The sequence below is a fragment of the Hyperolius riggenbachi genome, chromosome 2 (assembly GCF_040937935.1).
Source record: "Hyperolius riggenbachi isolate aHypRig1 chromosome 2, aHypRig1.pri, whole genome shotgun sequence".
Taxonomy (NCBI): Eukaryota; Metazoa; Chordata; class Amphibia; order Anura; family Hyperoliidae; genus Hyperolius; species Hyperolius riggenbachi.
The window spans coordinates 216,983,201-216,996,774 of record NC_090647.1 but is presented as its reverse complement, the minus strand read 5'-3'; the positions used below and the strand labels follow the sequence as shown (position 1 = coordinate 216,996,774).

General features: G+C 46.9%; 1 protein-coding gene across 1 annotated transcript in view; it reads right to left on the bottom strand.

The window, feature by feature from the left end:
• Positions 1-13,574, bottom strand: part of OCA2 (OCA2 melanosomal transmembrane protein) — a 489,993-nt gene that overhangs the window by 274,564 nt on the left and 201,855 nt on the right. Inside the window, exon 4 of the mRNA XM_068268142.1 lies at positions 12,558-12,728. Within this exon, the coding sequence (XP_068124243.1) occupies positions 12,558-12,728 (171 nt within the window). The remainder of the gene's footprint in view (positions 1-12,557; positions 12,729-13,574) is intronic.

Sequence of the window (13,574 nt, the reverse complement as noted above, 5' to 3'; positions counted from 1 at the left end):
CCCTCCTCAGCTCCCCCGGTCAGCCACAATCTTCCCTGGTAAGTGGCTCAGTGATGTCAGCGGTGGACCTACTGTGCAAGCGCAGAGGGCCCCGGCTGACATCACTCAGTCAGACTGATTGCGACTGAGCCGTGTACCGGGAGTTGACTGCGGCTGAACGGAAGTCAGTAGGAGGACGGCTAGGGACACATTCATGCTTGTGGGGCTGTAGGAAGCCCCGGGTAAGTAAAAAAAAACAGAAGGTGACTCAGCTCTGAGTCTCTTTAACTGAAAGATTTTTCATAATGCACTGCTATGGAAAAGAAAAACTGATTAAGTGTAAATGGGGCTTTAGTCTTGTGTGTGCCTCTTCTCTCTGCCCCGCCGCCACTGTGTGTGTGGTAGTAGGTAGTTATAATCAGAAATCTTTTTAATCGCCACGCACGACTGGGTCGTGCCCGGAATTGGGTTTGGCACATACAATTGCTCAGAGAGAGATTGAGAGTAGTATCAACATAAGGAAATAGCATAGTATCAACATAAGAAAATAGCGTAGTCATACAATCATACAGCATAAGGGCATAGTCATACAAAAACACACAGTATAATCAGTAGTACATATTAATAGTTAGATGTGCAGCGGTATAGCGGTAGTCTGCAGGGTGCGGTTTAAACAGTTTTACACCAGACAGTCTAAGGACAGTCCATCAGTCGGCAACTGTAGCATTTGGGGGGGGGGGGCAGCATTAGAGATGAAAATGCACAATAAGGTACCTTATTTTTTTTAAAGGGGGGACCCAACCAAAACTTTGCTATGGGGCCGCATGGTTTCTAGCTATGCCCCTGCCATGTAGCACATCCTCTGCCTCCTCCGCATCCCTGAATGATGTTCTATTATCAAAGTCTATGCTTTTTTTTTCTGCTGTCCCCGTGGGAGCTACCGTATTGTCAGCATTATACTGATACCAGGGATAAGAGACCACTAGAGATGGCTCGAACCTCAGATTTTGGGTCTGCGGATGCGAACTTCCGCAAAAGTCCATGAACTGGCGAACTACAATAGACTTCAATGGGCAGACGAACTTTAAAAACTACAAACACTGTTTCTGCCCACAAAAGTGATGGAAAATGTGTTTCAAGGGGTCTAACACCTGAAGGGTGGGCATGGCGGAGTGGGATACATGCCAAAAGTCCCTGGGAAAATTACGAATTTGATGCAGAGCAGGGTTATAATCTCTAAAGGGCAGAAATCACATTACATTCCTAAATTGGAGGCATAAAGTGCTTGAAAACATCTTGGGTGTGTATACATGGATCAGGTAGTGTAAGTAGTATATTGCTTCACACCGACAGACCAAACTCACTGTGTAACACGGACTAACAGTTCCACCAAGCCAGCTGTCAGACGCCGGGCAAGGGGGTGACTGGCAGACATTGGCTTCTTCCGCTCAAAGATTTCCTTAACCTCCCTGGCGGTTTATTTATTTTGCCAGGGAGGCTGAAATGGGGTTTTTTTAAAATAAAAAAAAAAATATTTCATGCAGCCAACTGAAAGTTGGCTGCATGAAAGCCCACTAGAGGGCGCTCCGGAAGCGTACTTTCGATCGCCTCCGGCAATCGAAAGTAACAAGATAGGCCGCAATGAGCGGCCTATCTTGTTTCGCTTTCCTCGTCGCCATGGCGACGAGCGGAGTGACGTCATGGACGTCAGTCGACGTCCTGACGTCAGAGCCGCCCGATCCAGCCCCTAGCGCCGGGCTCGGGCGGCTGGGGGGACCCTCTTTCGCCGCTGCACGCGGCGGATCGCCGCGGAGCGGCGGCGATCGGGCAGCACACGCGGCTGGCAAAGTGCCGGCTGCGTGTGCTGCTTTTTGCAGAATGCAAATCGGCCCAGCAGGGCCTGAGCGGCGACCTCCGGCGGCATACCCAGAGCTCAGCTCGGGATTACCGCCAAGGAGGTTAAATGGACACCTGGATGCTGTAGGAGCAGAGGAGCAGGAACTGCTCAAGGGGAGAGACTGAGTGAAGGAGGGTGGCTGTGAAGGTGCAAGGGCAGCAGAGGATAAAGCGGCTAAAGATGCTGCACCTGAAGGAGGAAGAAGAGGAGGCAGAGGGTGGCTTTGCGTTTGCATGCTGCTTTTCCTCATGAGCCCATCCCATTGATGTTTGTGCTTGTTCATCAAGTGCCTTCGTAAGGGATAATTTGCATATTTAGTGGAAGTGCATTGTGGGTAACCACAAATGTTCATTTATAACTGAATTATTGCAAAATTTCCTTCTGTTTTAAGAAGGCAATTTTTACACCAAGCTTTGCTTTTTTAGTAGGAGGGCTTTTTGGTTCCTTTTATCCCCCTATACATTCCTAGTAGTTTGGGTCACCCTGAGCTGCTGGGTTACTCTTCGTAAGGTGGTTGTTGCTTTTTCCACGACTCAATTTTTGTTGGCAGAGAGTACAGATGGCATTGCTGTAATCAGAGGCAGAGAGACAAAAAAAAACTCCACACTGGTGAGCTGTGGGATGATGGCATTTTGGTGGTGGTGGCAGCAGCTGACGTAGAAGGGCGTGTTGGCTGGCTGTCCCTAGGTGCCAATACATGCCTCCGGACACTGCCACGAGCTGTTTCTGACAAGCTCCCCCTGCTTTTTACAGCAACTCGTCTCCTCTCCTCCTCTCTGACTCCCCCTCTGCACTGTTCTCCTGTTCATCTTGTGTATTGGGAACCCACGTGAAATCCATGGCAGGATCATCATCATCATCCTCCGCAGCTTTGCATGTATGAGACACATCCAAAACTGCACCAACGGGTACTTCATCATCCTCACACCTTACGTCCAGTGTTGCCAACCTTTCACATTATTTTTTACTGACAAATACCTAAAAAGATTGTTTTTAACTGAAAAAATCCCCTGCACACTGAAAAATGGGCGTGATCACGCAACAGAATGTGGGAGTGGTCATGGGTGGGGCCAAATACATGATTTTTAGTAGTGCTGTAAAAAGTCTGCCGGAGAAGTTTGAGCTCTGCCATAGTGTTTCCTCCTCTTCCCCCAAAATACATGTAATCTTACAGCATTTCACCAAAAATCCATGTAATCTGGCAGAGGTTCTTCCAAAATACAGATAATATGGCAGTGGTTCCCTAAAAATAGATGTAATCTGGCAGCAGCGATTCCCCCAACATACACTTAAACTGACAGCACTGGTTCCCCAAAAATAAGTAGCCCCAGGTCTATAGGTGTCCCTAGAACAGGTAGCCAGGGGTAGAGATGTCCCCAGAACAGGTAGCCAGGGGTAGAGATGTCCCCAGAACAGGTAGCCAGGGGTAGAGATGTCCCCAGAACAGGTAGCCAGGGGTAGAGATGTCCCCAGAACAGGTAGCCAGGGGTAGAGATGTCCCCAGAACAGGTAGCCAGGGGTAGAGATGTCCCCAGAACAGGTAGCCAGGGGTAGAGATGTCCCCAGAACAGGTAGCCAGGGGTAGATATGTCCCCAGAACAGGTAGCCAGGGGTAGATATGTCCCCAGAACAGGTAGCAAGGGGTAGATATGTCCCCAGAACAGGTAGCAAGGGGTAGATATGTCCCCAGAACAGGTAGCCAGGGGTAGAGATGTCCCCAGAACAGTTAGCCAGGAGCAGAGATGTCCCCAGAACAGGTAGCCAGGGGTAGAGATGTCCCCAGAACAGGTAGCCAGGGGTATTTGTGCCCAGTATATGGAGGCAGGGGTACAAGTGCCCAGTATATGGAGGCAGGGGTACATGTGCCCAATATATGTAGGCAGGGGTATATGTGCCCAATATATGTAGGCAGGGGTATATGAGCCCAGTATATATAGCCAGAGGTATGTGTCCCCGGTATATGTAGTCAGGGGTATATGTCCCCAGTATATGTAGGCAGGGGTATATGTGCCCAGTATATATAGTCAGGGGTATATGTCCCCAGTATATATAGTCAGGGGTATATGTCCCCAGTATATATAGTCAGGGGTATATGTCCCCAGTATATGTAGGCAGGGGTATATGTCCCCAGTATATGTAGGCAGGGGTATATGTCCCCAGCATATGTAGGCAGGGGTATATATCCCCAGAATAGGTAGCCAGGTATGCCCCCAGCAGGAGGGGAGCAGCGCAGAGAAGAAGGAGAGCTGTGGGTAGAGATGGCCCAAACGGTTCGCCGACGAGTGTGTGTGTGTGTGTGTGTGTGTGTGTGTGTGTGTGTGTGTGTGTGTGTGTGTGTGTGTGTGTGTACGTGTGTACGGGTGTGTGTACGTGTGTACGTGTGTACGTGTGTACGTGTGTGTGTGTGTGTACGTGTGTGTGTGTGTGTATGTGTATGTATGTGTGTGTGTGTATGTGTGTACTGTGTGTGTGTGTGTGTACTGTGTGTGTGTACTGTGTGTGTGTACTGTGTGTGTGTACTGTGTGTGTGTACTGTGTGTGTGTACTGTGTGTGTGTACTGTGTGTGTGTACTGTGTGTGTGTACTGTGTGTGTGTACTGTGTGTGTGTACTGTGTGTGTGTACTGTGTGTGTGTACGTGTGTGTACGTGTGTGTACGTACGTGTGTGTGTGTGTGTGTGTGTGTGTATACGTGTGTGTGTGTGTGTGTGTGTGTGTGTGTACGTGTGTGTGTACGTGTGTGTGTGTACGTGTGTGTGTACGTGTGTGTGTGTACGTGTGTGTGTACGTGTGTGTGTACGTGTGTGTGTACGTGTGTGTGTACGTGTGTGTGTACGTGTGTGTGTGTACGTGTGTACGTGTGTGTGTGTGTCCCACTGACACTTGTGTTGCATAGACAGCCTTGATAATCCATACTGTGTGTGCGACTGCCAGGCCCAGCACATTCAGTGACTACCTGTGTGTGTGACAGGTGCACATTGTAATATCCATTACTGCATATACCTACCTGTTGTGTTGAGTGCATCCACCTCATCACTGCATATACCCACCCGTTGTGTTCAGTGCACCCCCCTACCTACGCGAGCACACGCCGTGCGATATACCACTCCGTGCATACCTGTTAACTGCACCTGTGTGACTGCACAATGTATTAGTCAAGTCAGTGCATACCTTTCACGTCATCCCACCGCCCCCCTCCCATATGGACAAACCGGACAAAACAGGTAGAGGAGGAGGTAGACAAAAGTCCCAGAGGAAGGCCACCCGGCAGGTCTGTGCGAGGTCCTGTTGATGTGATTTCGTGCGGCCCGGGCCCAAAGTACAGTGCTCAGAAGAAGGCACGTGCCATCAACTCCCAAGATTGTCAGGACGTGGTTGACTATTTAAAGTGGATCCAAGGTGAACTTTTACTCATTGCATAATTGTGTTCCTTTCCTATTGTTTATAGGGCATTCTTCAAGCCAAATACTTTTGTTTTTGTTTTAATACTCTAATTCCCTATAAACTAAATAAACCATGCCCACAGGTTTTCAGAGAGCCTTGGCAGTAGCAAGGGCTCAGTCTGGACAGGAGGAGGAGGAGGTGTTACTAGCCATTGATTTCAGAGGCAGAGGGGAGGAGGGGGGGATTAGGTTTAGTGCTCAAGATACAGATAAGCCTGCCTCTGTGTATTGTTTACAAACAACATGGCTGCTGTCATTGTATCACAGGAAGAAATAATAATTTTCTATTAAAGCTGTTTGCAGCTAGATTTGCTGTGTAAACTATCTAAACTTTAGATAAGATATATAAAGTTACTTGTTCTAGTTAGTTTTTCATCTCGGATCCGCTATAACACAGAACCTCATCTTCCGCAGCCACCAGCGCTACTACAAGCACCACATCTGCTGCATTTGACACTTCGCATGAATTATTTGGTGATGAAATCACTGATTCACTGCAACTACTGCTACAACAAGATGAAAGCGCTAAGCAAGTTATACCACCTCATATGTGCGAGTTAGGCGACACTATGGACGTAATGTGTGAGGAGGAGGATGATGAAGTACCTGCTGTTGGTGCAGTTTTGGAGGTGTCTGAGGCAAGCGAAGCTGGGCAGGATGATGATGATTATGATTATGATGATACGGATCCCACATGGTTTCCTAAGAAACAAGATGAGCAAAGGGACAGTTCAGAGGGGGAGTCAGAGAGGAGTAGGAGGAGACTAGTTCCTGAAAGAAGCAGGGAAGCTCGTCCTCAGAAACAGCTGGTGGCAGTGTCCGGCGCCATGTATCGCCACCAATTACGTACACAGCCCATTGGGTCAACCTGGTGACCGCTGAGTACGTGGTTGTGCAGTGGACCAACTTGTGACACCTCCACGGCTTGCAGGCAGGCCTCCTGCCACATCCTCTCCACCTGCTACATCCTATTCGCTGTCATCATCCTCCTCGGCTGGTGCCGCAATCTCCTCTCCAGCTCCACAGCCCCATCTCCCCAGGGCCTATGCTGCATGCCAGGTATGACAGTGTCACTCCATCTTAGACAGGTCTTGCCTCAAAGCGGAGAGTCACACTGGATCAGCTCTCCTGGCTGCTCTTAAACAGGTGGATCAGTGGCTGACCCCGCACCAGCTGGAGATCGGCGACATGGTGTGTGACAACGGCAGCAATCTTCTTTCCGCTTTGAATTTGGGGAAGCTGACACATGTACCCTGCATGGCATGTGCTCAATCTAGTCATTCAAAGATTTGTGTCAAAGTACCCTGGCTTAGAGGACATCCTGAAGCAGGCCAGGAAGCTGTGTGGGCATTTCAGGCGGTCTTACATGGCCATGGCATACTTTACGGACATTCAGCGGAGAAACAACTTGCCGGTGAGACGCTTGATATGTGATAGCCCGACTCGCTGGAATTCGACCCTGCTCATGTTCTCTTACCTGCTAGAACAGGAGAAAGCTGTCACCCACTACCTGTACTATTACAGTAAAAGGACACAATCTGGGGAGATGGGGATGTTGTGGCCCAACAACTGGACACTGATGCGAAATGCATGCAGGCTCATGCGGCCGTTTGAGGTGACCAACCTGGTGAGTCGCAGTGAAGGCACCATCAGCGACTTGATCCCGTTCGCTCACTTCCTGGAGCGTGCCGTGCGTAGAGTGGTGGATCAAGCTGTGGAGGAGTGTGAAGAGGAACAGTTGTGGGAGCAATTTTCATCAGAACCAGATGTTTCCTCAACACCTGCAGCAGCACAGATGGGGAGGAGGAAGAGGAAGAGTCGTGTGGGGAAGAGGAGTCAGACTCGGATGATGAGGAAGGTGTTTCTTTGGAGGAGGCGGCAGAAGAACAACCGCAGCAGGCGTCGCAGGGGGCTTGTGCTGCTCAACATTCCCATGGTATTGTTCGCGGCTGGGGGGAGGAGGACTTACCTGACATCACTGAGGAAGAGCAAGAGGAGATGGATAGTACGTCTGGATCCAACTTTGTGCAGATGGCATCTTTCATGCTGTCCAGCCTGTTGAGGGACCCCCGTATAAAAAACTCAAGGGGAATGACCTGTACTGGGTGGCAATGCTACTAGACCCTCGGTATAGGCACAAAGTGGCGGACATGTTAACAACTCTCCTGAAGGCAGAAAGGATGCAGCACATGCAGAACAAGCTGGCAAGTATGCTTTACAATGCGTATAAGGGTGATGTCACAGCACAACACAATAAAGGTACGATTGCCAGTAATCCTCCTACCATGTCCACACAGGCAAGGACAGGACGCTCCAGCGATCTCATGGTGATGTCGGACATGCAGACATACTTTAGTCCAACACCTCGCCTTTGCCCTTCCGGATCCACCCCCCACCAATGCCTGGACCGGCAGGTAGCAGACTACCTGACTTTAAGTATGGATGTAGACACTGAGCAGCGATGAACCCTTGGACTACTGGGTGCGCAGGTTTGACCTGTGGCCAGAGCTGTCCCAATTTGCCATCCAACTTCTGTCGTGCCCTGCCTCAAGCGTCCTGTCAGAAAGGACCTTCAGTGCAGCTGGAGGCATTGTCACTGAGAAGAGAAGTCGCCTAAGTCACAAAAGTATTCACTACCGCACCTTTATCAAAATGAATGAGGAATGGATCCCGGAGGACTACTTCCCGCCCCAAGACTAAGTCAGTCCCCACACACAGCATCTCTGCCTGCACGCCGTGTGACTGCCTGCTCCAAGACTAAGTCGCTTCCCACACAGCATCTCTGCCCGCAGGCCACTTGACTGCCTTCTCCGCCACCACCAACAGGGTCCAGGACTCCAGGTGGATTCCTGAATTTTTGCCGCTATAATACATTTTTCTGGTGCGTGTACATGCCTGCCTAATTTTTCTGGCTGCACTGCAGCTGCAAGCCTGCAACAACAAAACAAAAAGGCATGTACATGTGCCCATTCCCCTTCGTGATCATTACCTTGCCGCAGTGTGCGTATCACAATGAAGCAATGACCGCCAGCTATATGAGTGTCTCGGGGGGGGGGGGGGCACACGCACGATAAGGTGGAAAGCCGCCATCACCTGCACTCTCATCATGGTGCGCACCAGTCCAGCAAGGCCCTCACTACACAAACAGCTGTTAGCGGTGTGTTACACAGTGTTTGGTCTGTCAGTGTGAAGCAATACACTAATTACACTCCCCGATTGATGTATACACATGCAAGACGTTTTAAAGCACTTTAGGCCTGCAATTTAGCATTCAATGTGATTTCTGCCCTTAAAACGCTGCCTTGCATCAAATCCAGATTTTCCCACGGGACTTTTGGCATGGGCAGCACGGTGGCGTAGTGGTTAGCTCTCTCGCCTTGCAGCGCTGGGTCCCTGGTTCGAATCCCAGCCAGGGCACTATCTGCAAAGAGTTTGTATGTTCTCTCCGTGTCTGCGTGGGTTTCCTCCGGGCACTCCGGTTTCCTCCCACATTCCAAAAACATACATATAAGTTAATTGGCTTCCCCTGAAAATTGGCCCTAGACTACAGTACTTACACTACATAATATAGACATATGGCAATGGTAGGGATTAGACTGTGAGCTCCTTTGAGGGACAGTTAGTGACAAGACTATATATATATATATATATATATATATATATATATATATATATATATATATATATATATATATATATATATATATATATATATATATATATATATATATACATATACACACTGTAAAGCGCTGCGTAATATGTCGGCGCTATATAAATACTTAATAATAATAATAATAATAATAATGTATCCCACTCCGCCATGTCCCCCTCCAGGTGTTAGACCCCTTGAAAAATCTTTTCCCTTATTTTTTTTTAGCCAGCATAAGTGTTTCAAGTTTTAAAAGTTCGCCTCCCCATTGAAGTCTATTGCGGTTCGCGGAAGTATCGGTTATTGATATCTGTGTGGTTTACACACTACATACAGTCCACAGTCAGAGTATAATAACAAATGAAGATAAGAGAATCAAGCAAAGAATAGAGTGCGGAATCGTGCTGGAAAAACAATCGGGTCACAAAAATCGCACGGAAAATCTTACTATGTGTACCCAGCATAATACAGTGTGCAGTCACACAGATGCAGTGGAAAGATATGCACTGCTCTAATACAGTGTGCAGCCACACAGATGCAGTAGAAAGCACTGTGCCACTTGTCTAATATAGTGTACTGTCAGACAGTGGGACTAAAAATACCAAGCAGGCAGCAACTGTCTGTGGGAAGTATCTATGCAGTATCATGCACAAAGAGAGCTAGCATAGCCGGCCTTTGACCTGAGCAACCGGAGCGGTCGCTTAGGGCGCCGGCTTCCAAGGGGGCGCCTACACATAATTCCTTTACTGGGGGCACCTAAATTGTCGGTGCTGTGCTATCATTCTAAATGGAGGGGGCGGCTATCTGTTCCACTGATTGTTTTTATTAATATTCCTGAAAGGTTCTAGCATTTTTAAGTATATTCGGGATAATGCACTCTTTCCATCCATTTGTGGTTTTTAATAGTATTTTTTCTATTATACATATGTGACCTGTCACGGAGATCTGAGCATTTGTGTCACAACTTCAAAAAGATTGGGAACTACTGTCCTAGGAGATATCTCAGGAGAAAAGGTGAATTGCATATGGGCGCGTGTGTGTGTGTGTGTGTGTGTGTGTGTGTGTGTGTGTGTGTGTGTGTGTGTGTGTGTGTGTGTGTGTGTGTGTGTGTGTGTGTGTGTGTGTGTGTGTGTGTGTGTGTGTGTGTGTGTGTGTGTGTGTGTGTGTGTGTGTGTGTGTGTGTGTGTGTGTGTGTGTGTGTGTGTGTGTGTGTACGCTGGAAGAGGATGGGGGTGGGCATAAAAAGGCCGGCCCTGAGAGCTAGCCTATGCTGTACTAAGTTAAATCACACAAATAGAGTAGGAAGAAATGCACTGATCTAATACAGTGTGTCAGCAAGCAAGGGCACAGCTGCAACAGGGCTATATCTATGCAGTGTCACACACACACAAAAACACATCAGAAGAAAATTAGCCCTCAAAAGAATTGTTTGGGGTGCTTTCAGCAACAAATTTCATCGAGGAGCAAGCTAACAAAAGCCTAACTAACACTTTCCCTATTACTCCAGCAACCTCTCCCTTCCTCTCACTACAGCAGCATCAGCAGGGTGAGAACATGGCCGACGCTGCAGCGTTTTATAGGGGGGGGCGGGGGTCCAGGAGGGAGTGCAGCCTGATTGGCTGCCATGTGTCTGCTGACTGATGTAGAGGGTCAAAGTTTAGCTCGCGGGCAGCTGATATCCACGCAAACTCCACACTGGGTGGACTGTTGGGTTCATCTCTATAGACCACCTTTTTTGTGTGTCACTTCAGCATGCCAGGATAGAAACTTTATGTGTATAGTAGCACTAACATTGCTTCTTTAGAGGTAGTTTGAGAATACCATTGTACAGTGCAGGTCTACACATGTAAACCCTTTGCAAATTGCAATTTCTTATTGCAGAACAGCTACAAAAACGCAGTCCATTCTAAAATTCAGCATTTGTAAAATATAAATAAATAATTTATAAGACAGCAATTTGCTCACAAAAAAATGGAGTAAAAATAATTCAACTTTAATAATCCGAACATTTGTATAGCGCTTTTCTCCTGTCGGACTCAAAGCGCTCAAGAGCTGCAGCCACTGGGTCGCGCTCAAGAGGCCACCCTGCAGTGTTAGGGAGTCTTGCGTTGAACTCCTTACTGAATAGGTACTGACCCTAGCCAGGATTCGAACCCTGGTCTCCCATGTCAAAGGCAGCAGATAACCACTGCTTTATTCAGCCATTTTATCAGTCTTTTAGAGTGTTTCAGCTACACAAAAACCATGTGGTTTTAGGTTAGGAGCCACAGATATGTGCTTAGTCCTAAAGTGGTAAATACTTTGGATGCTTGCTTACATGTGTTATACATGTTACAGGGTTAGTGTTTGGATGCCTACTTAACGTACAAAGAATCATGCATGATTTTGTAAACCAATACCTTTTTTATTTATTTTTTTCTGTCTTTTTTGTACCCCTCAATAATTACAAGTCCATAGATGCTAAAATAACAGTAATACAACCTCATTACATAAATATTTAACCACTTCAGCTCACGGGGTTGTTCTCACCTTATGGACAAGAGGAATTTTCACATTTCAGTGCATCTCCCATTCATTCCCCTATAACTTTATTACTACTTATCACAATGAAATGATCTATACTTTGATACTTTGCCACTAAATAGGCTTTCTTTGGGTGGCACATTATGCTAAGTATTATTTTATTCTTAATGCATTTTAATGGGAATAATACATTTTTTTAAATTATTTCTCAGTTTTCGGCCATCATAGTTTTAAAATAAAAAGTAAAACTGTGGATAAAACCCACACATTTTATTTGACCATTTTTTTTCCAGGTTATTTAAATTATATGTGCATTGAATTATATCCCCTAGTACAATGTATGGTGACAATATTTTATTTGGAAATAAAGGTGCATTTTTTCAGTTTTACATCATAAACCCATAAATTGACAATATACCCTCTTGACACACACAAAAAAAATTGTTATTCCCTCCCTAATGTATGTAGGTTTAATTTTACTATTTGGCAACAAGGTGTCCTCGCACATTATTTTCTATTAGCATACAAGTAAGTGACACAAGTAAGTGACGCAGGCATCTCATTGATGCTGCCAATGACAGGGGCCTAGAGGGGAGATGAATGGGAACAAAGTTAATTTAATGATTGGCGGTGGAAGCGGCAGAAACTAGTGAGCAGGAGGGAGCATGGCAGCACCATTTGAGAATGATCACTGTTTTTGAAGAAAAATAGTGATCATTCTCGCTGGACAAGCACGGATTGGCTCAGGGGACTTCTGCCATCGCCGGACCATCGCAAGCACGGGCTTCCACCCCCACAGCCCCACAAACTGCAGGGACATAAATTTAGGGGCCCTGCGGCTGTCTGTGTTTTTTGGGTTTTGTTTTTTTTTTACGGTCACCTTTTTTAAGTGTTTATGTACGCCAAGTATTGGAAGTTAAGGTTTTAATAATTACTTTTTTAAACTTTAATTATACTTTTTGGCCACTAGATGGCCAGTTACCAGGAAGTGTGCAATTTTTTTTTTAACTATAATCTTTACTTTCACTTGGATGAATGAACATTCCTGGTGATTCACAACTCACCTTAGTTTAGAAGAGTTGAATTTCTCTTGGAGGTTATCTAGAAGTTCATTTTTTTCATACTTTTCTGCTGAAGCAGATCGAGAGAGGCTTTCAACTTCACTTCCAAGCCGACATCTTTGCTCACGTTCTGAATAGCTATTCTCCCAGGAGTCACCGCAGTAGAACTGTGGCCTGTAATTATATGTGTGTCCTTTTAGAGGCTCAAGTAAAAGGTAAGTGCATTAAAAATTAATGATATATTAACTTTGTTCTTTGTGAGCAACACACCAAAATCACAACCAGGCATTTATGTGCTGTGTAAATAACATGGAGAATGTATATTTCACTGGATAAAACACTGGCCACTACTTAGGTGTGGTAGTTGTACATATATACTGTATATAGTGTGGACCGCCAAATATTTGGTAGGTAATGGTTAGGATCAGGTCTGGGGTCAGGGAGCCAGGAAGATAGGTTGGCCTTGCCAGAACACTTAGTACCAGACCAAGGCATAAATTGTGACCTACAAGCCTCATTTAACTTCCTGAAATATAACCAGGTCCACATTTGTATTTTTTACCACCCAAGGCCACTGTTACCAGCCGTCCTTCAGTATAGGCTCCCCTTTCCCTCCAATATAGGTAGCCAGGTGGCCCCTCTGCCTTCCCTCTAGTATGGTAGCCTGATGATCCTTACCCCCCCCCCCCCCCCCCGTGTAGGTAGCCAGATGGTCCCCTCCCATGGTTCCCTCCAGTATAGGTAGCCAGATGACACCTCCCCCCAGTATAGGTAGCCAGATGATCACTCCCCCCTTTCCCTGCAGTATAGGTAGCCAGACAACTCCCTTTATCTTTCCCCCTCCCTTCCCCTTTCAGTATAGGTAGCCAGCTTGCCTTCACACCGCACCAGCCACCCGCGTCACTCATTTCTCAGCTCATCTCCAGGGCAAAAGCTTCCTTTTCCTCTCCTTCTCCAATGCTGCCCAAGTCCATAGCCACCGGCCACAATGCAAATGTCCATAAGCGGCTAGCAGCAGAG